The sequence below is a fragment of the Penicillium paradoxum genome (genome assembly GCF_028828445.1).
Source record: "Penicillium paradoxum strain IBT 22861 chromosome Unknown utg000007l_segment0_segment0, whole genome shotgun sequence".
Lineage (NCBI taxonomy): Eukaryota > Fungi > Ascomycota > Eurotiomycetes > Eurotiales > Aspergillaceae > Penicillium > Penicillium paradoxum.
Genome location: NW_026643185.1, coordinates 1,195,142 through 1,221,281, shown reverse-complemented (window position 1 = coordinate 1,221,281; position 26,140 = coordinate 1,195,142). Strand labels below are relative to the sequence as shown.

The 26,140-nt window shown below is 49.7% G+C and overlaps 11 protein-coding genes across 11 annotated transcripts; 6 read left to right on the top strand and 5 right to left on the bottom strand.

Annotated features, from left to right (window-relative positions):
- Nucleotides 1–96: 96 nt before the first annotated feature.
- On the bottom strand, nucleotides 97–2,025 carry N7457_008042 (cytochrome P450; the record flags this gene model as incomplete). Its single annotated transcript, XM_057179085.1, has 7 exons — nucleotides 97–487; nucleotides 542–813; nucleotides 864–1,111; nucleotides 1,162–1,313; nucleotides 1,373–1,564; nucleotides 1,621–1,753; nucleotides 1,827–2,025. The coding sequence occupies 7 exons, from the start codon at nucleotides 2,023–2,025 to the stop codon at nucleotides 97–99; spliced, it is 1,587 nt and encodes a 528-aa protein (XP_057027471.1).
- A 1,755-nt stretch (nucleotides 2,026–3,780) lies between these two features.
- On the top strand, nucleotides 3,781–4,542 carry N7457_008041 (uncharacterized protein; the record flags this gene model as incomplete). Its single annotated transcript, XM_057179084.1, has 3 exons — nucleotides 3,781–3,847; nucleotides 4,035–4,102; nucleotides 4,156–4,542. The coding sequence occupies 3 exons, from the start codon at nucleotides 3,781–3,783 to the stop codon at nucleotides 4,540–4,542; spliced, it is 522 nt and encodes a 173-aa protein (XP_057027470.1).
- A 1,421-nt stretch (nucleotides 4,543–5,963) lies between these two features.
- Nucleotides 5,964–7,906, top strand: N7457_008040 (ATP-binding protein; the record flags this gene model as incomplete). Its single annotated transcript, XM_057179083.1, has 3 exons — nucleotides 5,964–5,982; nucleotides 6,035–7,524; nucleotides 7,577–7,906. 3 exons carry the CDS (start codon nucleotides 5,964–5,966, stop codon nucleotides 7,904–7,906), a joined length of 1,839 nt encoding a protein of 612 aa, XP_057027469.1.
- Nucleotides 7,907–8,286: 380 nt separating this feature from the next.
- On the bottom strand, nucleotides 8,287–9,453 carry N7457_008039 (S-methyl-5-thioadenosine phosphorylase; the record flags this gene model as incomplete). The annotated part of the gene is made up of 3 exons (XM_057179082.1): nucleotides 8,287–8,681; nucleotides 8,746–9,255; nucleotides 9,339–9,453. The coding sequence occupies 3 exons, from the start codon at nucleotides 9,451–9,453 to the stop codon at nucleotides 8,287–8,289; spliced, it is 1,020 nt and encodes a 339-aa protein (XP_057027468.1).
- Nucleotides 9,454–9,720: 267 nt separating this feature from the next.
- On the bottom strand, nucleotides 9,721–11,259 carry N7457_008038 (6-phosphogluconate dehydrogenase, decarboxylating; the record flags this gene model as incomplete). Its single annotated transcript, XM_057179081.1, has 1 exon — nucleotides 9,721–11,259. One exon carries the CDS (start codon nucleotides 11,257–11,259, stop codon nucleotides 9,721–9,723), a length of 1,539 nt encoding a protein of 512 aa, XP_057027467.1.
- Nucleotides 11,260–11,857: 598 nt separating this feature from the next.
- N7457_008037 (sugar phosphate isomerase/epimerase family protein) lies at nucleotides 11,858–12,974 on the top strand (the record flags this gene model as incomplete). Its single annotated transcript, XM_057179080.1, has 2 exons — nucleotides 11,858–12,247; nucleotides 12,321–12,974. The coding sequence occupies 2 exons, from the start codon at nucleotides 11,858–11,860 to the stop codon at nucleotides 12,972–12,974; spliced, it is 1,044 nt and encodes a 347-aa protein (XP_057027466.1).
- A 240-nt stretch (nucleotides 12,975–13,214) lies between these two features.
- Nucleotides 13,215–15,060, bottom strand: prnC (delta-1-pyrroline-5-carboxylate dehydrogenase prnC; the record flags this gene model as incomplete). The annotated part of the gene is made up of 3 exons (XM_057179079.1): nucleotides 13,215–14,705; nucleotides 14,766–14,873; nucleotides 14,932–15,060. 3 exons carry the CDS (start codon nucleotides 15,058–15,060, stop codon nucleotides 13,215–13,217), a joined length of 1,728 nt encoding a protein of 575 aa, XP_057027465.1.
- An 806-nt stretch (nucleotides 15,061–15,866) lies between these two features.
- N7457_008035 (proline permease PrnB) lies at nucleotides 15,867–17,814 on the bottom strand (the record flags this gene model as incomplete). Its single annotated transcript, XM_057179078.1, has 6 exons — nucleotides 15,867–16,229; nucleotides 16,292–17,094; nucleotides 17,163–17,272; nucleotides 17,329–17,341; nucleotides 17,398–17,550; nucleotides 17,604–17,814. 6 exons carry the CDS (start codon nucleotides 17,812–17,814, stop codon nucleotides 15,867–15,869), a joined length of 1,653 nt encoding a protein of 550 aa, XP_057027464.1.
- A 1,460-nt stretch (nucleotides 17,815–19,274) lies between these two features.
- N7457_008034 (proline dehydrogenase family protein) lies at nucleotides 19,275–20,781 on the top strand (the record flags this gene model as incomplete). The annotated part of the gene is made up of 2 exons (XM_057179077.1): nucleotides 19,275–19,858; nucleotides 19,923–20,781. The coding sequence occupies 2 exons, from the start codon at nucleotides 19,275–19,277 to the stop codon at nucleotides 20,779–20,781; spliced, it is 1,443 nt and encodes a 480-aa protein (XP_057027463.1).
- Nucleotides 20,782–21,284: 503 nt separating this feature from the next.
- N7457_008033 (putative proline utilization protein PrnX) lies at nucleotides 21,285–22,337 on the top strand (the record flags this gene model as incomplete). The annotated part of the gene is made up of 1 exon (XM_057179076.1): nucleotides 21,285–22,337. One exon carries the CDS (start codon nucleotides 21,285–21,287, stop codon nucleotides 22,335–22,337), a length of 1,053 nt encoding a protein of 350 aa, XP_057027462.1.
- Nucleotides 22,338–23,296: 959 nt separating this feature from the next.
- Nucleotides 23,297–26,048, top strand: N7457_008032 (Zn(II)2Cys6 transcription factor; the record flags this gene model as incomplete). The annotated part of the gene is made up of 5 exons (XM_057179075.1): nucleotides 23,297–23,376; nucleotides 23,441–23,572; nucleotides 23,642–23,907; nucleotides 23,963–24,048; nucleotides 24,108–26,048. 5 exons carry the CDS (start codon nucleotides 23,297–23,299, stop codon nucleotides 26,046–26,048), a joined length of 2,505 nt encoding a protein of 834 aa, XP_057027461.1.
- Nucleotides 26,049–26,140: the final 92 nt, after the last annotated feature.

The following is a 26,140-nucleotide window of genomic DNA, read 5'->3' as shown; positions in this document are numbered from 1 at the left end:
ATCCTGGGGATGAAGTAGGAAAGTAATATGTATATCCTAGTATTAAAGATATTAATGTAGCTCAAGGCGAGCTATGCCTCATCCAAGTGAATGATATTAGATATTCTCCAGATCAGGAGCATTGCTTTGCTCCCAAGGATGCTCCGTCTCCACAGACAAGATCAGAGACTCATGTGCTGCACTTCGTGGTATGATATTGAACTTCCATGGAACCGGGTGGCTAATAACACCTGCCTGGAATTCCGGATTGACATCAACTTCCTTACCATTCTCAACAGCCTTGATAACATTGAACACTGTCAGTGACCGGGCAACGCTTAGATAAATTGTGTTGTCAGCAAGGAAACGACCGGGGCAAACGCGACGGCCGAATCCGAAAACGATCGTGTGAGGATCCAACTCTGGTTCTCTCCCATCGATCTCCAGGAACCGTTCTGGGTTAAATGTCATGGGGTCGTGATATACTTCAGGATCATGGGTCATGGACCTGTAGCAAAAATTAACAGTCTGATTTAAGGTATGATGTCAGTTTCAAACGCACCAAATATTGGCCATAATCAACGATCCCTTCGGAATATGATAGCCTTCCCACGTGTCATCATCAATGGACATGTGTGGGATTCCCATTGGCGCCACGGGATGCCAACGAAGGACCTCCTTCACAAGAGCTTCGATGTATGGGAGATTGCCACGATCGGCCACCCCCGGCAGGCGTCCAACTCCCAATACTCGATCAAGTTCCTCCTGAGCCTTGTGTTGCACTTCAGGGTATGCGGTCATTGCCATAAAGAATGTCTCAATAGAAGAAACGGTCTGGAAATTGTCAGTCGAGGCATCCAACTCTGCGCGGAAGAAGGACATACGGTATCAGCACCCCCCGTGTAAAGAGACCCGGCTGTCCATTTGGCTACAAGCTCTTCCTCGGACCCAACTGGTGGATAACCCGACTCCTTGAAAAGATTCGCGAGGTAAGATGGCTGGAACTCGCCAGCATCCATACGTTTGCGAACGAAGGCATACGGCTTGTCCATAACAGTCTCAAGGTTCTTCTTCCATTCCTGCGCAGTGCGCTTAAAACCAGCCCCTGGGAACCAGATAGGAACATATTTCACTGTCATTATTAACTCTGATTCCCATGTCTCCCTTTGGGGGACCACTCACGAATTGGTATCATGTCCACCAACCAAGCGCCCGGGGTTCCAGCTTTGGAAAAGTGATCGAGGGCGAGATTCGCGATATGAACCAGCGGATCTACTTGATGAGGCTCAATGTTATAACCATAGGCAATTTTGAGAATGATTGCCCCTGCTTCCCTGAATTGAACGGGATATTAATGTCACAAATCCCCTTATTTGTGCGTGTGATAACTTACGTCTGGACGTGCTGGCTAAGCTTTGATGGGTCTTGGCGCACACGCAGCAGGAAACGGTGGACCTCGACTTCTTGCAAGGAGTTATACTGGGAAATCGCTGTCTCTGAACCGAGGTATGGTTGCATGGCTTTACGGTAAGCGCGAAACCGGTCAGAGTAGGTTTGCATTGCCAAAATATGCTCCCAACCCACCCTATTCAAACCGATATCAGGGATGTGAAGTTGTTTATCTTGAGCTCGGAAACTGACATTTGTGATGCGAATACTAGATTTGGACGCGAGGAATATATCGCAGAGCGTTTATTTAGGAGTTCGGTCGCGATTTCATTGTCATTGATTATGACAATCGTTTGTCCCAAGACAGTGATAGAACTGATCGGCCCTGAAGCCATGTCACATCTGCATGTCAGCGGGATAGTCCGGATTCCGAGGGTCGCATCGCTGTTGACTCGTACCATAGAGCTCTTTGTGCTTCGACCAATGAATCCAGTCTTGCGCGCCTGGAGGTGGCAGATCGGAGATATTTCCCACGAGAGGCTTTCCTATAGGTCCTGGTGGCAATGGCGCAGGAATCTGTCTGGGGGTTAATATGGCTTTTATCGCGTAGAGCACAGCGGCCCCCAAGACTACCGTCGCGAGCGCGACAAACAACATGGTGGCTACAGATGAGGCGAGTAGGGGTAGCTAGAATAGTTGAGAAGAAAGCCCATCCTGAGCAAGGTCAATGGCAGAGGGGTACTTTTGATACACTTTATCTCTGGTCGTGCCATTGGTGGAAGCTTGCACCACAGACAATTCCCGGACGATTCTCCTCGTTGAACATGAATCCCCACTTACATAGTCCCTTCCTCCATCCGCGAGGCATTGGTTCTCTGTCTAATGATGAGTGGACCAATAGAGGGGTTCGGTTTGTAATTGTCGAAAATATGGGTTTGTTCGGACCCGGGAGCAATCGATCGGAGGTCGAGTCAGCCCATTGTTAACAAGAGGCTGGCCCCCTATGCATATCATTGCCATTGGCAGCCTTCACGGAATCGACAGTTAACGGTCGCTTATTGCACGGCACGGAATTCCCTGCCGTCTCTCTCTGGGTCTGTGCGGATCTTGTCAAAGTTCTGACACAGAGCACCGTGGGATTGCATCGAGGATGATCTATTCTTCTTGGAGCACTCGACTGATCTTTTTAGCCCCAAGCTAACAGCACTCACATGCCAATCGCACACCGGACGTTTTCTGGTAATCTCACGTTCTATTTTGATTCGTCCTCACGAGATGATCCGTCCTGCTTTTTGAATTGTCAAAAGAGACAAAACTCGGACCACTTTCATGAAATTTAGCGTGTCAGAGATTACGGAATACTCCGTACTCCCTAATTTGCCTGCTGGGATATTCTGAAACCGAGGAATCCTCCGTACTCACGGCCCCCATTAAATTCCTGCAAATGGAGGCAAGACTGTCGTGGTTCGCTCCTACTATCGACTCTGACCACCCAGCAAATATCCCAGTTATCCTTCAGATAAACACCGGAAAGAACTTTCGGACTTCAATGACTTGCTAAACACATTGCAACTCTTTATATACCTAATCTACTTTAACAATTAGCGAGCAGGACTTCGGAATAGTAGCAGGCAAATAGCAAGAAAAATTACTAAAACGAATGCCCTGGTCCTGTACATAAGTGTGATTTGCCTCCTGGTTGGCCTGAACATGTTACAGTGCCTTTGATGCCCACAACCTAGGTCACTACCTGTGTGCAGGGGTTCAGACTAGCTGCAGGTAACTTGCAATGAAGAATTCTGAAGCCAAAAGTACTGCAACCCCATTTACACTACGTGAAAGTACAATGCACACCCTGATCATCTGGACTACCCGCCATGAATGGGAAATGACTTGTCGAAACAGCCCTTGAAATCACTGTTGAGCAAATACTCCGAGCATCGATCACATCTCTCTATATCTTCGTAGACTATCCTGGGCCGTGTGCATTGGGTGGAAGTCTTCCATCAACGCCCGGTGAAACTCCAAACAGGAATCATTCTTGGCTTTCGATGCACAGCTTGTTTTTCGGTCTCTATGCCCAGTATGCCAACATCGACATTGGCGGACAGTCCCTTTAGTAGTTTGTCACCCTGTGCAGTAGGTATACTGATCTCCCACTCAAGTCTGCTTCGGAACTGAATTGACTTCTCTCGGTCGATTTCTTAGCTTAACTGTTTCTCTACTGCCTTGAACCAATCAGCATGCGCTGCGTCGGATTTGACATGCATCTGTATGGACGCAACTTTCTTTACACAAGCGACGGGCTGCACCACATTAGAATGCGGTGTAAAGGCAGGCCTTGGTGAGTATAGCAGGACTTTGCTCACCTAGGGCCACGTTAATCATTCCACAGCGGCGACAAATCTCACCATGTCCACCTGCCAGGTGCCGGAAGCTAGTCAGGCTAATATTTCTCCTATTCTTGCTGGAGTCCTTGGTATGCTAGCCCTCATAATGGTAATTATGCGCTTGGTACAACGGTCCGCTTTTAATCGACTATTTGGGTACGACGATGGCCTTATCGTCGCGGCTTTGATTTGTGCAGCACCTTTAAATTGCTTGATGTTCCCAAGTAAGGACCCCGATGTCTTGGTCTACTTCTCTCGATTCTAACTTAGGTGTAGTGCGAAAGTTTGGACTGGGTACGAATATTTGGACAATACCCTTTGATCATATCACGAAACAATTGGAGGTAAGCGTGGCCTTCGAGGATTTATTTTCTCCATCAGCTCACTGTTCCCACAGCTGCTTTACATCGCGGAGATCTGCTACATGGCCGCTGAAGCGTTAACACAACTATCCTTCCTCACATTTTACCTTCGCATCTTCCCTTCTGAAAAGTTCCATCGAATCACATACTTCCTGATGGGCCTATCGGTCTGCTTTGGAATCTCCAACACCTTCGTCATGATTTTCCAGTGCATTCCTGTGCCATTTTTCTGGTCCGGGTGGACCGGCGAATACGAGGGCAGCTGCATCGACATCAACAGCTATTCGTGGTACAAAGCAGCAATGCAGATTGCAATGGATATTTCGATCATCAGTCTCCCAATCGGGCCGCTCATCCGAGTATCCCTCAGCGATAGGAAAAAGCTACTGATCGTCTTGATGTTCTGTACAGGCTTTCTGTAAGCTTGTTTCCTACTCAATCAGTACTTCTTATGCTCACTGGATTTCAGGATTACTGTGGTAAGCTGCCTGCGATTACAATCTCTTGTCAAATTCGCAAAGTCTTCCAATACAACATGTGGGTTGCCCCCTGTCGAATCCAGTCCAACCACGTCTAATATGTTTTCTCCAGATGACAATACTCCAGCAATCTATTGGAGTGTAGTGGAGTGCGACGTTGCGATTATCTGCGCGTGTATGCCTTCGCTGCCCTCCCTGCTGAAGAATCTTTTCCCATCGGTCTTCGGCGCGCCCTCGAATAGAAATTACGACAATATATCACCTCCCCAACAGGGATCGGATTCTGCTGGATCGACTCCATTACACCGGGTCAGAAAGAACTCCTCGTGGCTGGTTACCAGCTCAGAAACGAACCTTGTCCATGAATCGGGCGCTTTAAAGACAAGATCGTCGTCTTGATAATATAGAAAACTTTCATTTTCCTTCGCTTTTGTTGTTATGGTTCTTGTCACAATTAGGATTGCAAGATTCCCGAGAAGAAATACATGCATCAGGCTGTAGAAGAGGGGAAAGAAGGTAGGATAGAGAAGAGACAGGGATTGAAGAGAGAAAGCAAATATGTGCGTTCCAAGGGGAGGTTAGATTGAACATAGATACTTTACCTTATTTAGGCATTACATATGTGTGGGTTATGGTCCAAATCTACCATTGTCAGAAATGAAGTATAAGTAAGGGAACGCTGAATCTTTGACTTGCTTTTTTGTTCCTGCAGCCTAATTACTCGTGGGCTGTTCTTTAGACATGATGAATGCACCTTCGTCAGCCTGACTGGCAGTTGTCGTCTTCGTGAATGCTTTTGCCTTATGGACTATTGCTGCTTTTGTTGACAAATACGACGGGGAAACCATCACAAAAAGCCCATTCTTAGGACTAGCGCCAAATGATTGATGAAGAGATATTCTCTTTGTTTATCACCTCAGACTCCTCGTCTGGCTCTTTATTGACAGCTTCTGCTTGCGGCCTTATTCGATCAACCGTGTGGCCCTGCCTTGCCCCCAAGCGCTGAGCTGAGAGCGACAAGGCTGACCACTAGGACGGTCGTATCACTCGACAAAATCAGCCTCCAGGGCTAGGCCCTTTTCAAACGCAAGTTTGACGTGGTTTCCCAGGTTGTCCGTTCCGGTGTTTTGCTGCTCATTGATGTTGCATAATCACAATACACTCTCTTCGGTATCAACCACTCCCACTTCATCTACATATGTGGCTATCGTTGCTACCACACAAGTGGCTATCTCTGGATGTAGAATATCTGATTTGAACCATATTCACAATCTCAGATCATAGCGAATCCTACCACCCCTCCCTCCCCCCACCGACCACCGACCACCGTCTTATCCAAATTGAACCCGATCTACTCAAAAGACATGGCCTCTCATCATAATGGTATGAATCTTATTCATGGACCAAAGCACTGGCCAAAGACTGACCTTTCTAGGCCGTATGCCCGAGAAAGCCGAACAGGCTACCCCTGGTTCAGTCTGCGAAGCCCACAAGCTCTATCAAACACCCCCCGATGAAAGAGGCTACAGTTCATGGACGCACGAGTGGCAAAGGGGCTTGGTTGCGCCCAGCGAGAACTCACTTTCTAGCAAATACGCATTGCTTGTGAGAAAGATCAAATGCTATGATGGAAGAAAGAGCCTCGAGATCCATTCCATCATTGTGCAAAGTGCACCCCTTAAGAAATTTCTCGTTGGCGTCATGGCCGGCTATCCTGGTCTCACCTTGACTCTCAATCGGATTGAATTCAGCAAGCCGTTTAAGCCCTTTGTCCACCGATGGACGCAGTTCAGCGAAGCTCTCGCGGATGAGCAAGATCCTACGACCTCGAACCATGCGAAGTTGCTTTACGATATCCTAGACGAGGAGTTGAAGGATACGATTTCTCGAAAGAACGACCTCATCAAAAGCAACGTGGTGACACATGACCTGTTATGGGCCATTTTCGAGCCTGACTGTCTGGTATTTTGTGAAGTTCTTGATGGCGTCCAACGTGTCTTCCAATTCAAGTCTGCAGATATCGATTCGAAGGGTAATTTTGAGATCGAATCAAAGTATGTGGACTGGGATGGAGAGTACTTCGGATATTCAAGCCAGTGTCTCTACATTCTGGCTTACGAAGGGACATCGCCTATCATGGGGTTGCCAGTGATCCCTCTCGCCTATCATACTGACCAAAAGCGCCTCAGAGAAGAACTCACTGCGCGTGGTAAGCTTTGGGAAAGCTATCAAGGGTATCACTACAAATACTACGATGGTCCCGCGAAAGCCTATCTTCCTCTGATGAACCGTGAGATTAAACTCAACATTCAGGGTCGGATCATCATCGATACGGAAGCGTACAAAACCTTCGCTCCAGAGTGTGACTTCTCGGTTTCAGATGAAATAACTCAAGGGCTGTCTGATGACCAACGGCTCATGGCAACCCCAGTTCTTCGAGGCTATGCCCTTAAAGAGAAACAATGGATGGAGATTTTTGTTGACAATGTGAAGGAAATCGTCTGGGATACCAAGGCCTTCGACTCTTTGGTACTGCCTCATGCGCAACAGGATTTGAAGCGGCTAATCCTTGGATTCGCTCGGGCTCAGTCTAGCCGTCGTGACACTTTCGACGATGTGATTCAGGGCAAGGGACGGGGAGTTATCATGCTTTTGAAAGGTCCCCCTGGAGTGGGTAAAACCCTAACCGCAGAGAGTGTCGCAGAAGTGATGAAAGTACCACTTTACATCCTCAGCGCAGCAGACCTTGGTATAACCGCTTCGGCAGTCGAGGATAAGTTGAGAAATATTATGACCATGATCCCTCGCTGGGGAGCCATCATCCTACTCGATGAAGCAGATGTTTTCATGGAGGCTCGTAATACAGTCGACCTCCAAAGAAACGAGCTAGTCTCCATATTCCTGAGACTACTGGAATATTATGAGGTACAGCAACCCCTAAAGCAGTCAAGTCAATGAACTAACAAGTCACATTCAGGGAATCTTGTTTCTTACGACCAATCGTGCGGAGATTATCGACCCTGCCTTTGAATCACGAATCCACCTTTCTATCCGTTATCCAGAGCTCACCCCAGCAGCGAGACGTCAGATTTGGAGTCAATTCATGGCCAACAGGGAAATCAAACCTTTCTCAGAAGATGAACTTGATTACGTCTCAAATCTGGAACTCAATGGCCGACAAATCAAAAATGTTCTCAAAACTGCGCATTTGCTGGCGCAAGAAGAGGAATGTGGACTGAATTATGAGCATGTGCGAATTGTGTTGGCTTTGCGAGATTTTGAGAAGGCAGAGGATGCAGCTGCGTGAAATGCTGGAGTCCCAACTTGCTCTTTACACAATGATTGCTATTTTTTACAAGGGATACTGAGGGGAAGCATTCCATTGCTGTAGCTTACGAATCGAAATGGCCTTGAAAGTATGATAGATCTGTGCTAGTTGAATTCCCAGTAGCTCTCTCGCTTGACGAGAATATCGACTGTCTGAAAGCTTGTTGTGTTACTGGTTGAGCCGTCTTCGGTTTTCTATAGCGAGCGCAGGTTATAAACGTGAAGTCATTTCATTCCAACTCAACATGCAAATCATGCCGTTCATATAGGTATCTCAAAGCTACAATCCATGTATGCTATATCAGATATACATCAAGTGTCACAGCAAAGGTTATGTGCTGGACTCAAGACACTCTAAATCTACCAGTACCCAGGGAAAAGCCAGTCGAGCTTCTCCTTGGCCTCAGGCTTCCAGTTAGTCTGGGGGGTGCTGACACCGAACTTAATACCACCAGCCAGGTGCTTAGCATTGACCAGGTCAGTGTGTTCCTCGCTGGCGAGGGCATCGAGAACAGCAGTCACGAAACGGCGAGCGTTGTCGGCGTTGGACTTCATGTTGCCCATGACCATCTCGACAGTCACATCGGCGGTACCCTCGTGCCAGCAGTCGTAATCGGTGGACATGCAAATCATCTGGTAGGCAATCTCGGCCTCGCGGGCCAACTTGGCCTCGGGAAGGGCGGACATGTTGATGACGCTGCCGCCCCATGAACGGTACATCTTGCTCTCAGCGCGAGTGGAGAACTGGGGGCCCTCTGAATTGTGAGAAATCAATCATTAGCATATCTTTCTATTTGGAGGTGTGGGATTTTCACGTACCCATGCAGATCAGAGTGCCACGGTCGTGCAGGACGACACCGTCACCCTCCAGGCTGTGTCCGCACTCGCGGACAACCTTGGCAATACCCTCATCGAAGGGATCGCCGAAGGGGACGTGGGCCACAACACCGCCCTCGAAGAAAGTCCACGGGCGGACACCCTTGGTGCGGTCAATGACCTGGTCGGGGATGACGAAGTCGCGGGGCTTGATCTCCTCCTGCAAACTGCCGACGGCGGAGAAAGCAATGATACTGCGGACACCGATGGAGCGGAGGGCGGCGATGTTGGCACGGGCGGGAACCTCGTGAGGAGCGATCTGGTGGTGCAGACCGTGACGGCTCAGGAAGGCGACGGCAACGACCTTGCCGTTGTGCTTGCACTCGTGGTGCAGGATGGTGATGGGCGAGGAGGGAGCGCCCCAGGGAGTTGAGACATCCAGCGAAGCAACCTGGGTGAAGCCAGGCAACTCACGCAGACCGGTGCCGCCGATGACAGCAATTGCGACAGGCCCTGTCAGATTCACTATCGTCAGCTTTCTATCGAAGTGGGGGTGTGAGGGGCAATAATATGGGGGAGGAAAGAAGCATACGCACCGTCGTAGGTGGTGGGGAGGGAAGCCATTCTGCGAGCGAGTTGTTTCGCGGATTCAATTCGACGAAATGGTTTCGATATAGAAGAAACTGAACGCAATCCCAAAATCCAGCGCATCTTGCGCCATCTTCAAATCTCTTCGACTGCGGCCAACCTCCTCTTCTCCGATTGGCTCTTTCCGACCCACGTGCCGCAAGTTCCTGAGGCCGCCACCTGCCTTTTTGGGCCATCTATAAAACTCTAAATTGTTACTTGAAGACTAACTTCTATGTAGGGACCTAACTGTCATGATTATGTTTGTAGGGGTCGGTCAGGACCTCAATATTGTGTATGTAGATGAATTAAATGTACAATCTGGTATGATAGATACAAGCCAAAATCAATTTAAGCCGGCAACCACTCATAATGATGAGGGCCCTTGTGAACTGGTCCTGGATCTTCGCCGGGAATACCTGGCTTGTTATAATTGTGAGAACCGAAGTAGTCCATCTGTGCCTCCATAAACTTGGTCGGCAATCCCAGTCCACCCTCATACTTGAGGTATTCCAACGTGGCTGAGAGCGCTGGAATATACTGATCAAACATAGTTCCCTCCAATACAACATGCTTGAGAGCCTGGAAATTCTGGTGCAGCTCATGCGCGACCGAATCCACGAACTTGGTGTTAGTCAATTGATTGGAGACTGCGAGTGGCGGCTGGAGAAGATCCGCGATATGATCAGACTGAATGATACATCCCGCCCGCCAAATTTGGAGACAGTCACCCAAATTGACATTCCAGCCCTCATCCATCGAGGTACGGGAAATTAGCTCTAGCCCCTGGCAGAAGGACGCTAGGAATGAGCAGTACACGGCTTTTCGTAGGTTCTCAATGGTCTTTGCGTGATCTCCCTTTCCCTCGATTGGTTTCGGCATAGGCATTTCCATCTTTTTGGCAGCACGAACGCGTTCAGGGCGGTTTCCGCTCGCAATTCGCATGTAATGAGCAGCCGCTAATGTTGGACAAGAGACATGACGAGCTGCAGACTCCATGAGACACCAGAGCGGGGTTCCTTCGGTGTCATCGTCATCCTGAACAACCTTGTCAAGCACATCGTCAAGCACATATCCATCATCCCGATTCGCTCCTTCACCCTTGCGATCACCCTGGGGAGTTCTCCGCGTATGTAGAATCTTGGCACCAATACGAATCAAGAAATTTCCTTTCAGTTCGCCGGATTCATTCCATCTATCGAAGACATCCCCGATCTTGCAATGCTCCATACCCAGCCCATCATGCATGTATTGCCAAGTTTCCGCAAGTACCGAGAGCATTCCACCTTCAATACCGTTGTGAACCATCTTGATGTAATGTCCGGATCCACCGGGCCCCATGCGCTTCACGCACGGCGTCCCAGTCTTGCGATCCTTGGCGGCATATGACTCTAGGAATGGCATAACACGCTCAATCGCTTTGGCGTCCCCACCTGGTGACAGACTAGGGCCTCGTCGCGCGGACTGATATCCACCCGAAACACCCATTCCGATCCAGGAAACGCCAATATCGGCGCACTCTTTCTGGCGCCGCTCGGTGTTGCGGTAGTTCTCGTTTCCGCCGTCCAGGATGATATCGCCCTCTTTCAGATCGGGCTTGAGCATGCGGAGAACTTCATCTGCGGGCTTGCCGTGGGTGATGGAAAACATGAATAATTTCCGGTCGGACTTGCCCTCGAGACTTTGGGCGAATTCGTTGATGTTATAAAAGCCTTGGACTCGGCCTGTAATGCCCTTATCTTCTCTCGCATATTTCAGTACCTCATCGACATTTTTCTTTTCGATATCCCAGACTGACACTAGAAGACCGAGTTCCGCAAAGCGAAGGGTCATCATGGAGCCCATGTTGCCGGCTCCGACAACGCCGATGCTCTTGATGGTTGCCGGCATTGTGAATTGACAATCTTGGCTCTGTATAGGGCTAGATCATTCGGCGGTCACGTATAAAAGAATTGATGCAAATCAAAAGGAGAGAAATATGGGATGAGGCTACATTTTACGGTTTTCACTCTTCTTCAACAAGGAGCCTGTGGCAATCGGATCTACAATCCGGGAAATTGTCAATATTCAATCAGAGGCGCCACGAACCAGTGATTGGAGGTGATTTTCTTCTTTCTCGACAAACAGGCTCCACGAAAGCGGCAAACGGGGCAAAAATGAGTTGCTGTAGAATGTATAATATTGTGAAACTGGTTGAGGTTGAGCTGAACTGATATGATGCACCGATGACGATACAAGCACTGTTCCAAATCCACATCCAGAATTACATCATAATGGACACAGGATGAAGAATGAATAGGCGAAAAATATGAATTGAGGCAAACATTGAGCAAATCTGACAAGTATGGCAATCCTTCATAGAACTTCTTCATCCGAAGGTTGAATGCGTTGTATATACTCACCAATATCAACAACACAGGTCCGCACCACCACACATCACAAACGCTAAAATCACCTCGATTGGCCCAAAGGAAAGAATATACCGAAAATGTCAATTCCACATTCAAGTCTCAAAAAGATCCCTCTCTCATACGCCTCTTGTTCAATCGGTTGTGGACCAAGTGACACATTACCACTTCGTCTCCAAGCAATCAGCGAAGCGGGCTTCAGCGCAATTGAACTCTCATTCCCCGATATTACGGACTACGGCGAGCAAATTACAGGCCAAAAAATTGCGCCGGACAACTACGGCGAAATCTTGAACGTGGCATCGCAGATCCGCAAGCTATGTGAAGAAAACGGACTGAAGATCATGATGCTGCAGCCATTCGCCAACTTTGAAGGCTGGGTTAAAGGCTCTGTCGAACGGGAAGAGGCGTTTGCTAGAGCGACAGGTTGGATGGAGATTATGAATGTCGTAGGTACGGATCTATTACAGGTATGGTAGCCCGATATATACTGAGCCTCACATGGGGAATGTGGGAGCAAGAATACTAAAACCGATATAAAAGGTCGGAGCAACAGACACACCAGAAGGATTAATCAGCTGCGAGCGAGAAGCCATCGTCTCCGACCTGCGAGCGTTATCCGACATCCTCGCAAAACGCAACTACCGCCTTGCGTACGAGAACTGGTGCTGGTCGACCCATGCGCCGGGTTGGAAGGATGTTTGGGAGATAGTGAAAGCTGTTGATCGTCCGAATTGCGGATTATGTTTGGATACGTTCCAGACTGCGGGCAGTGAATGGGGTGATCCGACCACTGAATCTGGTTTGATTGAATCAGTCTCGCAGTCCGAGTTGCGGAAGCGATTTGATGCAAGTATGGAAGAGCTTGCAACCAGTGTGCCCGCCGATAAGATTTATCTTCTTCAGATTTCGGATGCCTATAAGGTCTCACCGCCGTTGCAAGATAAAACCATTGATGGTTTGAGGGCCCGGGGTCGCTGGAGTCATGATTATAGGCCTATGCCGTATGATGGCGGGTATTTGCCGATTGAGGATGTTGCGAAGGCGGTACTGAGGACGGGGTTCCGGGGTTGGTTTTCGATGGAGATCTTTGATAGTGGACCGCAGGGTTCTGGGAAGAAGTATGAGATGGGACCTTTTGCGGCAAGGGCTATGGATAGTATGCAGAAGTTCTTGAAGAATTGTGCGACGGATTAAGGGCAGCGACTTCGGGAATTCCTTAGTCTTTATCAGCAGCTACGATTCCGGAGGAGTTGGATCTGAGATATTTGAAATATTATATTTTTCGATTTTGAATAAATACATAGTTTGAGGATTCTAGAGACCCTCCTGGAAACAATTTTATAGAACGCCGGGGTGGGATGCAAGATTGACGCCAATGATATCATAAAGCATACAAGACCAACAGGAAATTATTGGAGATGGGTCCAATATCCCTTAGTTGGCGTTGCTAGGGTAAGCAACGGTGTATGTGGGAGTGAACTCCTCCTTGATGGAGCGCAGGCTGACGAAACGGGCCATCAAGTTGGCGCTTCCGGCCTTGTCGTTGGTACCGCTAGCGCGGGCACCACCGAAGGGCTGCTGGCCAACAACGGCACCAGTGCTCTTGCAGTTGATGTAGAAGTTACCGGCGGCGTTGCGCAGAGCCTCATCAGCAGCCTGGACAGCAGCGCGATCCTGCGCGAACACGGAGCCGGTCAAGGCGTAGGTGCTGGTGCTATCGATCTTCTCACAGATCTTGGCGAAGTCGGCCTCAGTGGCATCGTTGTAGGAGTGGATGACCAGAACGGGACCGAAAAGCTCGCGTGAGAGCAGAGGGTGGTCTGGGTTGGTGGTACGGTAAACGGTAGGCTGAATGTACCAGCCCTTGGAAGAGTCGTAGCTTCCACCGACGAGGAGCTCAAGCTCGGGGTCGTTCTTAGCCTCATCGATAACTCCGGAGAGCTTGTTGAACGAAGCCTCGTGGATGACAGGACCGCAGAAGTTGGTGAACTCAGAAGGCTCGCCAACGTTGATCTTCTGGACCTCAGCAACAACCTGCTGGGTGAAGTCCTCGGCGATCGAAGAGGCAATGTAGGCACGGGAGGTGGCGCTGCACTTCTGGCCCTGGAACTCGAAAGCACCGCGAACGGTCTGGACTGCGGCGTTGCGGATATCGGCCGACTTGTGGACCAAGTGGAAGTTCTTGCCACCAGTCTCACCGACAATACGAGGGTAGCTGCGGTATTTGCCGTCAGCAACACCCTGGGAGATCTTGCCGTACAGCATGCGGAACACATCAGTGCTTCCGGTGAAGTGAAGAGCAGCGAAATCGCGGCTTTCGAGAACGGTGCTAGTGACCTCCTCAGCCTCACCAGGAACAAACTGAATAACATCCTTGGGCAGACCGGCCTCAAGCAGGATCTGGTGCACAAGCCAGTTGGAGGCAATCGCAGAGGGAGAGGGCTTCCAGATCACGACGTTACCCATCAGAGCGGGCGCACCAGCCAGGTTTCCACCAATCGCGGTGAAGTTGAAGGGGCTGATTGCGTACACGAAGCCCTCAAGGGGGCGGTACTCAAGACGGTTCCACACACCAGGAGAGTTGTGAGAAGGCTGTTGGGCGTAAATCTCCTGGGCATACTTGACACCGAAGCGGAGGAAGTCGCAAAGCTCAGCAGCGGAATCAATCTCAGCTTGCCATGCGTTCTTGCCCTGTCCGTTCATGGTCAGGGCCATAATATCGTAGCGGTACTTGGTCGAGATCAAATCAGCGGCCTTCAGGAAAATGCTGGCACGCTCGGCGAAAGGAGTATCAGCCCAGGACTTGCGAGCGGCGAGGGCCGAATCAATCGCGGACTGGACATCGGCCTTGGTGGCATTCGAGTAAGTTGCCACAGGAGCGTGGGTCGCAGGGTTAGTCTGAGTGAAAGTCTCATATCCCTTGAGCTGTGATATTTGTTAGAAAATGCAATCTCAGCAAACAAATAGAGCTCCATTATATCTTACCTCCTTGCCCGCAACGACGAGAGGCACGTTCAAGGCACCCTGCTGCTTGTAGTTTGCCAAAGCCTCCTCAAGGCCCTTGCGATCAGGTGAACCAGGAGCGTAGTGTTTCTAAAGCATATCATTAGTCTAAGAAATCCAGCAACTGAAATTGTCAAGGAGAGCTCACGTTAGGTTCATTGTTGACCTGGGGCACCTTGAATGTAGCGTATGTGCCCATAGCACGAGTGCTGGTGGTCGGGATGCGACATGTGAGGCGCGAGATGGGCGCGCGGGCGCGTACAATGGAGGACAGCATTTTGATTGAGATGAATGCAATGAATCAAATCTTCCACTGAAAAAAAGGAAGACTTGGAGAAGAAAAAGTAGACGCGGGGAAGAACTATGGAAGGGCCGGCTACTACCGGTCAGAGCTCCTGCTGTTGGGGTACCGCCGAGTGGAGCGGGATGTGGGACGGGCTAACCGCGTCAGCCAATCAGCAGGCGCCGGTATTTGTCCCGGTGGATCCAACCGGGCCGGGGTCAACACGGCTTCCTCCTCCGAGATATTCACCGGGCCCTGACTCTATCGTAGGAGATACCCTATGTAAACAGATGCATTAGTCAAGAGATATCAATTCGTCCTCCCCACAGATGCTGATAAGATCTAACTTGTTGATTCATTTGCCACGTTGAAGTTCGTACAAAAAACCTGGGGAACAAGATCAACATCCACTTTCAATCGGCACTAAATATATACAAGGTCAGGAAGTGGCGTGAGCCATATTCCATATTGATGCCTTTCATATTTTTTTTCCAATGTTCGAAATCCATTGGATGTGTCCGACAGAAACAAAGAACAGATGAAAATTTGTTTCGTGGTCTCAAGGGAAGGAGGATCCTCGTTTTTTATGGCTGACGATGCCGACATTAAGCACATACAACTTACGCAAAACTACTTGGCACAAAGGCATGGACAAATAAGCGCTGATAATTATGTGTATCATTATTGTCAATCTAGGTACCATCTATATATCTGTCCCATGGTATCATGTACATGATCGAAGCATCATCTAGATAGAAACATCTCCAAGAAAAAACAATAACCGGCAGGGTCAAAATCGTCTATGCAATCCACCACCAGACGCGCTCCAGCCAATTTCGGGGTTGTGGTACAACATCTTCTTCTTCGAGTCGATCAATCTCATCCTTGCCGGTGAAAATGTCAAGCTCCGACGCCTTGACCATCCATGGGGTCCTGTAGACAATCTTATGTCCAATGTATAGTACGAAGAAGATCACGAAGACGATGTAGGAGACAAGGAAGTCCGAGGCTGTGAATGAGCCCGGGAAGAAGATGGTATAGCCATTGGTCAGGGCCAGCAGACCGATAAAGCCCATGGCGTAGTAGGTTCCATACGGCTGCAAGGGGGTAATGAAAGGCCGGGAATCGAGGAGCCCGTGGAATGACAAGGCGCTGCGGAAACGCTACGGATATTGTGTTAGTAAAATGAACCAAGACACATCAGAAAGAAGGCGATGCGACATACCAGATATGCGATTCCCACAATAATCCAGGAGAGGAAACCCCCAATCGTGGTGATGTTGGTAAACCAGAAGAACACAGTTTCACCCGAGGCAGACAAGTTCAGGAAGGAAAGTAAACCAATGGACCAAGTGACGAGTACAGCAATCCATGGGACACCGCTCTTGGTGCAGCGAAGGAAGAACTTGGGAGCTTGGCCCTCCGCTGCGAGCGAGTAAAGTGTACGGGACCCAGCAAAGACCCAAGAGTTGCCGGATGAAAAGGCAGAGATCAAAATCGCAGCGTTGATGACATGGTTCAACCCCGAAATACCAGCATTCTGAATACCAACAACGAACGGACTGGCACCGGCACCAGCGCCGCCGCTTGCGACACCCTGCAGGAGACTCTTGTCGTTGTATGCGACTGTCACACCGATCACCAAGCTGCCCAGGATATAGAATGCAAACAAACGGTAGATGAACCGCTTAGTTGCCTTGGGGATGTTGCGGCGCGGCGCGACAGCCTCACCGGCAGCTGTGGTGATCAGTTCCGGAGAGAAGATGAAGGAGAATCCAGACTTAATCATAGCAGTCCAGAATGCCAGGAAACGGCCTGTGTTGATGTTCGAAACCAAGTAGGGTTCTTTGAATGCACCTGGTGATTGCCAGTATCGGAAACCGAGGCGATCGTGGTTAGGGCCGCCGCCGAAGAACAGGATGACACCGAGGACAATGAGACCGAGGATTGCAAGGATCTTGAGTGATGCGAACCAGAACTCAGCTTCACCATACCATGCTACCGCGACAATGTTCAAGAGGAGGATAACTATATGCACGGTGATTGGGTTAGAAGATACTAGTGGAGGAATCTTCCTGTATCGGAGAAATACTGACCAACTAGAATGATTGCAATCCATACTCCCACATTGACTGGTGACTCCCAATACTCGATTACGAGGGCAGATGCAGTGACTTCTGTTGCCAGTAACATAGAAAAAGAATACCTGTTTGTATCTGTTAGTTCGATTCATTGGGGAACTTGCAAGAACGGCATAAGTACCAATAGTTGTATCCTATGGGGGTTTCAATCAGCATGCATCCTAAATCTCCCGAAACGGACTCGACTTACCGACGGCAAATCCAAGACTGGGCTCCGTGAACCGATTGATGAAATAAGGCACAGAAACTCCTTGAACAGGGAGATAGGTAGTCATTTCACCAAGCATGTTCATGACAAAGTACACAATACTTGACATGACAATGTAACCCATGAGCAAAGGAGCTACTACATGTTAGCCACAATGTTATGCGTCTTTTCGGAAGATTGATTCTCACCAGGTCCAACAGTCGACAGCGCCGAGCCACTGCCGACAAAGAGACCAGTGCCGATACAACCACCCAATGCCAAAAATTGAACATGGCGCGAGCTCAATCCTCTGTGGGTTTCTGTATTAGGACCTGAGATCTCACCCCGTTCGGCTTTGAGATCTTCATATGGGGACTCAGGACGAATATCCGCCTCGAGACCCTTAGATGAGTCTTGCATGACGGGCGAATGAGGAGCAAAAACAGTATGAGCCAATCTACATAAACTGTCAAAGGACAGAGAAGAAAAGTGTGAAGACAGAAATTTCCAGACTAATATGCCAGGGAAATGCAAGTGTTTTATTCTACGCAGAGGCTAGCCCCCAAAGGCGTTATCTGTTTAGATTAGCTGAAACCGTTCAAACACCTCGGTAGTGTCTACTATCCGATTAGAGAGTTAGGCTCCAAGCAGGACATCGACAAAAGACTAAGTGGGTTGATCAAGTCGCGGGGTCCGGGGTTTCTCTCCGTTAGTCGGCGCTTCACGAGGCAATTCCTCCACAATCCATCCACAGTGGCCGTGTAAGTGTATGCCCAACGGTCGAAAACGATCCAGTGGACGACCCCAGGTGGGGGCAACGAGGGAATTTCTGGAGAAGATCGGCTGTGTCGACCCACGTTGGGGTCTGATTTCCAGCCTGAATGGCCTGGTGAGGTTCGTATCCCCTTTTCTTATCATAAGTTTGGTTTCACAATAATATGTTGTAGGTAATTGGTATCTCGCCTCCGATACCAGGTACGGAGTACCCTGCGCTATATTCTCCTAAGCATCTAGTGGTCTTTTGAGGCTTTAGCCCGAACTCTATGGCCGCCGAATAGCTTGCGATTGGTGCTTGGCGTGCGGGATTGATGCGGAATTGACTTTGGTTGTTCGACTTACTTGCCACCAGGGTCACGTGGAGCCAGTCTGGGGAAGAATCTGGGGTATAATAAGCGGTATCCATAATGGATTAGGTTGACTAAAACCCTGGAGTCAGACATAAATCGCCAGAGCTGGCGGAGTGGCCCGACAAAAACATTGGGGACATCCTGTGAAGTGGTAGACCGAATGTAACCGGGCACCGAGGTCACGCGGCCCCAGTCACCGGCCCGGTCACCTGCTTATCGCTTATCGGTGGCCCGTGCCCGATATCAAACCGGCCCGTGACCTTTCGGCATCGTGGAATCTGCGAACGACTGGTGGCTGCAGATTGCAAAGGTACAGACGAATACGAGAGCCTCATTGTCTCGCTCGGACGATGATCTCCCTTAACCTGGTCGTGCCTGAGCGTACCTGATAGTTCTTCATCGCCTTCTAGAAACATGGGAGAAGTCTGCCGTAGTCCCAAGGTTCCACGAAAGTATTTACAAATGGATATCTCATAGAAACTCGAAAACGGTCTACCCCGGAGCCGGCCCGTCAAGGTACATATTCCTATGTAAGAGGTACCCGTATGTATGACAACCCGTACCGGTACCTAGTGGTTGCCACCGGATCACATCCGATAATTTTCACCGATATAATCGCCATATCTAAAAAGGTCGCCTTCAAGTGTGCCACTTCGCCCTTTTATCCTTTGTTATTCCCTCCAACTTCACCCTCGAGCTTCTTCTCCCGATCTCATCAGAAGTACTCATCACGCAACACATCATCTCACGACCATGAAAGTTGCACCTTCCGCGCGCGGGCCTCTGAAGGCTGCTGCTCGTAACAGCAGACTCGTCAGCGGCACCAGCAACTCCCGATCTTCAGTCGCCGCCGTTTCCGCCACCAACACATGGCAAACCCAAGCACAGGCCTCACCCCGAAAGCTGCGAAAGGATCTAGCAGCACCTCTGGCCAAACTGCCCCTCTCATCGGTTCTGCGCTCGTTGCTCATCCTGTCTGTGTCATCATCTAAACTACTGCTTAAGCCATGCATTTACACTTTGTCTTTGCTGGCTCATCCCCGCAACGCCTTCTGGGATGTCTCTAAGAACCCGTTGTTGAACACGCTCATCAAGCACACCATCTACAAGCAGTTCAACGCTGGCGAAAACAAGGCCGAGGTGCAAGCCGCTATCAACAATATCAAAGGACTCGGATGCCGGGGTGTGCTTCTCGGATATGCCCGAGAGGTTCTCGTTGGAGAAGACTCCAATGCCCCATCCGATGCAAAGGCTGCTCTGGCTGAAATCCAAATGTGGATGGATGGCACCTTGCAGACAGTTGACATGGCTCAGCCCGGCGACTTCGTTGCTCTGAAGTATGTCTGATCCCGAAATTTACTTCATTCTTAATTTGCGACAGGGACTAATTGACTACTATAGATTCACTGGAATGGGCCACGAAGCCCTTCGCCTCTTGCAATCGGAGACAATGCCCTCGGAGATCATGGATGCCTCTATCCAAAAGGTTTGCGATCTTGCCATTTCTCGTGGTGTCCGCCTGCTGGTCGATGCCGAAGAGCAGGCCGTGCAGCCCGGCATTGAGGCCTGGATTATGAAGTATCAGAAGTACTGCAACTCGCAGACCCCCGGCCGTGCCATCTTCTATGGAACTTACCAGGCTTACCTGCGCTCTACTCCCGCCACTCTGGCCCGTCACCTTGAGATTGCTCGTGCCGAGGGATACACACTCGGTGTCAAGCTTGTCCGTGGTGCCTACCTGAAGACTGAGCCCCGCCACGTCATCTGGGCCGAGAAGGAGGAGACTGACAAGTGCTACGATGAAGTCGTCGCGGCACTTCTCACTCGCAAGTACAACTCCATGCTCCAGGCACCCTCCAAGGATACCCCCACCGAGCTCCCGCCCGTCAATGTCATCATTGCTACCCACAACCGCGAGTCCGTTCACAAGGCCCACGCTTTGCGCATGCAGCAGGCCACCCGTGGCGAGGACTACGGTGTCGATGTTAGCTACGCTCAGCTCCAGGGTATGGCTGATGAGGTCAGCCTGGAGCTTCTCCAAGGATTCGAGAGCGCCGAGAACGGTGTTGGCGCTACCCCCATGGAGGCTCCCAACGTCTTCAAGCTGTTGACCTGGGGCTCCGTACAGGAGTGCATGGGTTTCTTGCTCCGCCGCGCCGTTGAGAACACCGAGGCTGTCGGCCGTACCAAGGATTCGCAGATCGCGATGTTTGCCGAGCTGAAGCGTCGCTGCGCCAATGTTTTCAGCAGCAGCAAGTAATCCTTGGGTCGCTCCTGGGTTTCTTTTGCTATTTTTGGAGGCTAGCCAGTTCTTTTGGCCTATTCTTTCCAGCCTACGGGCTGTTTTGCTGCATTTTCTTTGCGTCTAGCTCTCGTGCATCTGTTGATTGGCGTTGCTGTGTTTTTTAGAAGTTCCATTTGGATAATGATCAATGAAATAAATCTTGAAGATAAAATTGAGAATACTCTTAGTCACTAGCTCATTCATTGCCTCGTTATAGAGGATGAATCAATATCGGCGAGATAATAGAAACATGTAATGCCAACTCAACCCATGTGTTTGAGGTATATCGAACGCAGCCCCCCACCGGGGTAACTTGCCCCTCAGTCAAGTCGTCGGAAGGCCCAGCCGATAAACGGCCTCCCCCATATGTTGAGTCCATTGCCCCGAAAACATCCCACTCGACCTATTTAAATAAGAGAAACCTGACGTGACATTTCTCTCAAATACACAATCATCCCTCAGGCCCACAATCAACCAAAATGCACATCCTCTCTGAACCCGATGTGTCAAAGATCTTCCGCGGTCTGACACAAGAACAATGCCACAGCTTCATCTCAGTACTGAGCAATGCCCTGGTCAGCATAACCAATGAATCAAAGCCAACAACCCCAGCATCCTCCAAAAAAATCCACCAACCTCTTCGCACTGTCTTCACAACCAGCAATGACAACACCTGCATCTTCATGCCGGTATCGGACACCGCATCCACCGGTATCAAAGTAGTAACCGCCAGCTCTACCGGAATCCTAGGCGTGATCAACATCTTCAACCCAGAAGGCCGGCTCCAGGGCCTCCTTGCCGCAGCTGAAGTAACAGCCTTCCGCACTGCCTTGGCAACAATGACCCTCTTCGTGCGCTGCACAACCATCCGCAAGGATAACGTGCTCGTCCTTGGCAGCGGTCGTCAGGCAGAGTGGCACGCACGCCTCGCACTCTTGCTCTACCCTGAGCAAGTGCGCCGGGTCACCTTTGTGAACCGCGGTGCCAAGAGACTGCAGGAGATGGAGAAGGATGTCATTGCCGAATTGCGCGTGACCTATCCCGGTGTCATCTTTAACACGCTCGCCAAGGAGGGCGTCTCAGACTACGAGAAGCGCCTTGGGGAGGAACTTGCTGCAGCAGATGTTATCTTCAGCTGCACACCTGCCACTGAGCCGAACTTTGGATATGCGGCTTTGCAGGTGAACCCCAAGCAGCGATTTATTTCGCTTATCGGCTCGTATAAGCCTAATATGCATGAGATTGATACCGAGACTTTGCTTTCCGGTGGCAAGGTTTATGTTGATACTAAGTCCGCATGTCTTGAGGAGGCTGGGGAGTTGATCACTGCGGGTCTTGGGGAGGAGGACTTGATTGAGATGGGAGATCTTTTGGGGGCGGATGGCATTGCGGAGGGAAATCTCGATGTTCCGGCTGGATCTAATGTTATTTACAAGTGTGTTGGTATGGGATTGATGGATCTTGCTGTTGGGAAAAAGGTGCTTGATGTTGGTGTGGAGATGGGCCTTGGAACTCATGTTGATGGGTTCTAGAGGGTGTTTTCTGTTCATTTCTTGGCGCATTGATAGATCTTAGCTCAAGGAATGGCTTGAGATATACTTGATTGATCTTATCTTCTATTCTTTAGTGACATCCGGCGCCTGCGATAAAGGATATGAATCATACCCAAAGTAGGGCCATGCCAATGTCTCGGAACAATATAACCAAACCAGGCACTTTACCGCAGCGAGAGTCTAATGCAAAATAATGCTGGCAATGCCCTTTATCTTCCTCGTTACAAGGTTAGGATGAAATGATGTGTATGCATCTTTTCCCCATCATGTCCTCATGGCGACTAGGTTTTAAATTTCGTGGAAATACACCGAGATTATTGTAGCCTCTGCTAAACCACTGCTAGAGAGCGGGAGGAGATGTCAATTCCTTGCCTTTCTGTCCATATAATACACACATGGCTGTCTCGTGATGCGACAAAAGTCCTCGGATAAGTATGCCTATGTGGAACTCCCCACACGAAAAGTACTCAGATGACTTCCAGATTTAAGCAAGGAGCCGTTAGATATCGACGGTATGCACCCCGTACTCCGTACGGAGTAAGCGACTTCATTTATAGAATCCCTGTTGGGGTGAAGGTCACGAGAAAATGCATTAGCCAGTAGGAACGGGTAGATGAAACCAATGGGGGCACTAAGCCCAAAGTTCTTTAGTCAAGGCAGGGATGATATCGCATATCTATCAGCACTATTGTAGACAGCAGATAATAATAGTAAATCAGAAAGAGAGCTAGCGATGCCGTAGAAGCATTGGCCAGAGCCGATGAGCGGAGCGGAACCGAGATGCGGGGGTGTCGTGCTTTATCGATAGTCTCCGACTTCTTTTTCTCCTCATTTTTACACTCCTCCCCTGAATTCGGTGTGGCGTTATCCCAATTTCTCTCTACCATTCTCCCCTATCCCCGGACAATGTCCTGACTAGCTCGCTGACATTGCCGGCAATGGACGACTCGACCTCGACGCCCGTCCAGCAAAAACGTCCTCGTGTGGCCGAAGAAAATCGCAAGCGAGCTGTTCGAGCGTATGCTATGGCCCTCTTCTGTCGAATCGTCCATCAGATCCTCTAACGTAGCGGTTTTGTGCAGGTGCGATGGTTGCCGCCGGGTGAAAGAAAAATGCGAAGGAGGTGTACCATGTCGCAGATGTCTGCGATATCGTCGCCAGTGCAATTTTACTCACATTGATCCCAATGAGAAAACTCGGGGAACGTCTGTCTCGTGAGTTAGCCGTGTGACCCTCACTCTAGCATCCTCCAGACCGCTAATTGCGCGATGTGTGAATTTTAGACTTTTGGACCGAGCAGCCGCACTGAGTCGACATGACATTGCCGAGGCTGAACGGGTGCGCCTCATGGAGCGTATCTTGTCGCATTATGTACCCAACATCACCTTTGATATTCAGTCTCTGCGCCAGACTGCGGAAGACCTGAAAAACAAACAGCGCGACTCTGAGTCAGATGCGATTTCGACCCGAGAAGACCCCAATGACTTGGAGGATCTCGCGATTGACGATGAGGATTTTACAATTAAGGCTATGCCTGACAATACAACCCGTATGTCTAGCTGTGAAGATCGTTTGGAGATTTATAATTTACAATTATTTTGCAGAATATTCCGGGGAATTTTCATACCTGAATTTCACAATGAAGATCCGGAAGAAAATCGATGAGTGGATGAAGACAGCTGCACCGGATGTAGGTTCCGAGCATTGTCGATGAACGAATTCACATATGCTAACTCGCAACCCCCACAGGCAACTTCAGAAGTAGAGCCTTTTGAAGAACGATGGCGAAGCACACAACTCCAGTCCGCATCACCTCAAGTTTCCGCCTCAATTACATGTCTTCCACCCCGATATGTGGCCGATTTCCTTGTCCAGATTTTCTTCAAGTACGCACAAACGAACAATTTCTACGTTGAGGAAGACTGGTTACTCGAAAAATTGGGCATTTGTTACACGGATCCTGGAAGTTTGTCATTCGACGATGCAGGCGCAGTGGCCTGTATTCTTATGGTTCTAGCTGTGGGCACTCAATTCGCACATATGGAGTCATCCACGCCCGTGAACTGTTTACCCGCAGGCTCTGCAGCAAATCAGGATCATCACTTTTCGGAAGACGAGGTGGGCTTGACATTCTACCAATTTGCTTCGAGACTTTTACCGGATCTCATCGCCACCGCATCTATTCGAAGTGTTCAGGCCTGTTTGCTTATCGGGACATACTTGCTTCCATTGGATACTTCAGGATTATGCTACACATACTTCGGTCTGGCATTGAAATTGGCTATCCAGAATGGCATGCACCGGAGATATCACGGCGAAGGCCTCTCTCCGCGAATGATCGAAATGCGAAATCGGGTTTTCTGGACAGCTTTTACCATTGAAAAACGGATAAGCATCCTCCACGGCCGACCGTCATCGCTGTCAGACCCAGATGTCGATGGTCCTCTACCAGTCGATTTCCCCGAGCTCATGCCCGCCTCTCAAATCTCAAATCACACGAACATGGTTACACTTATTACGTTAACTTTGAAACTTGGCGAGGTTTCAAACGAAATTACATCGTTACGCAAATACCGCAAAGACCAACAGCAAGACCGTCTTGACCGACTACTCCATTTCCGGAAACATCTCGTTGATTGGTGGTCGACTCTACCAGAAGAGATTGTGTGTCGTGATCTGAACCCCGGAGGACCACTTTTCAGGTCCAACGTACACCTCAAGCTAGACTACTGTCTGACCCGCATTTTCATCGGACGTCCTTTCCTGTTCAGTAACTTTAAGGGCATGCAGGTGTCTCAGACCCCTTCTCAAGGTTCGTCATACAAAGTGGCTTCTAGTTTGGCGAAGAGTCGTGCAACCCTTGTTACAGATTGCGTGGAAGCAGCTCTGGAAATCATCGATTTATGCCGCCTGCTCCGTGATGAGACGGGTCTGGCGCGTGCTTCTTTCACTGAATTTAGTTCATGCCGCGCCGCTTTACTCGTCATTCTAGCCCAGGGATTGACTAAACGAACCGAAAGGCTCGGTGCAGCCCTCGAACAGGGTATTTCATTGATTAAAATCATGTCTATGGGTGTTGGCTCAGCCCGTTCAGCTGTCAGTGTTATTGAGGCACTGGAGCGTGCCATTCGCCGCCTTGAAACATGGAGCGAGACACAACCGGATATGAGCAACGGGGGCGCCGTTGAATCTGCCTATGACAGATTCAAAAATTGGGAAATGCTTTGGAAGGCAGGACCTATCTCCCCGTCTACCCTCGCATGGCAGCAACAGGAACCTTATGCTTCTAGTGAACACAATGTTCCGCCAAGTGTACATTCCCACGCCTCGGGAGTGGCGGGTCCTTCGACTGTTCTTCATGGAATGTCCCTGTCACCTTCCTTAGCTATGGTTGGCGCGAGACCTTCTGTCTCAACACCCGGAGGCCCTGATCAGGGCATTCCAGAAGGCGTGGTCCCGGGTAATGGTCATCCGCAGACTTTCTCCATTGCTCAACAGCCCCTCTCGCAGATGCCTCACTTTGGTTTCGATCACTTTGTTTCGAACTTCCCACAAGAGTTGGGCGAATTCACGGCCATCCCTTGTTTCGAACCCGATGCTCAGACTCAATCTAGTGGTCTGAGCGGTGCTGAAATGAAGCCGCCAGGTGGTGGAGCTGACCCTCACTGGTTGCAGTTCCTGAGGGATTGATCATCATTTCTTTCTATGATCCCTTTTCCTCATTTCAGGTTTCGTCTACACAACATATATTGGGTTGCATTTTCTGGCCTTGTTTTTCGTTT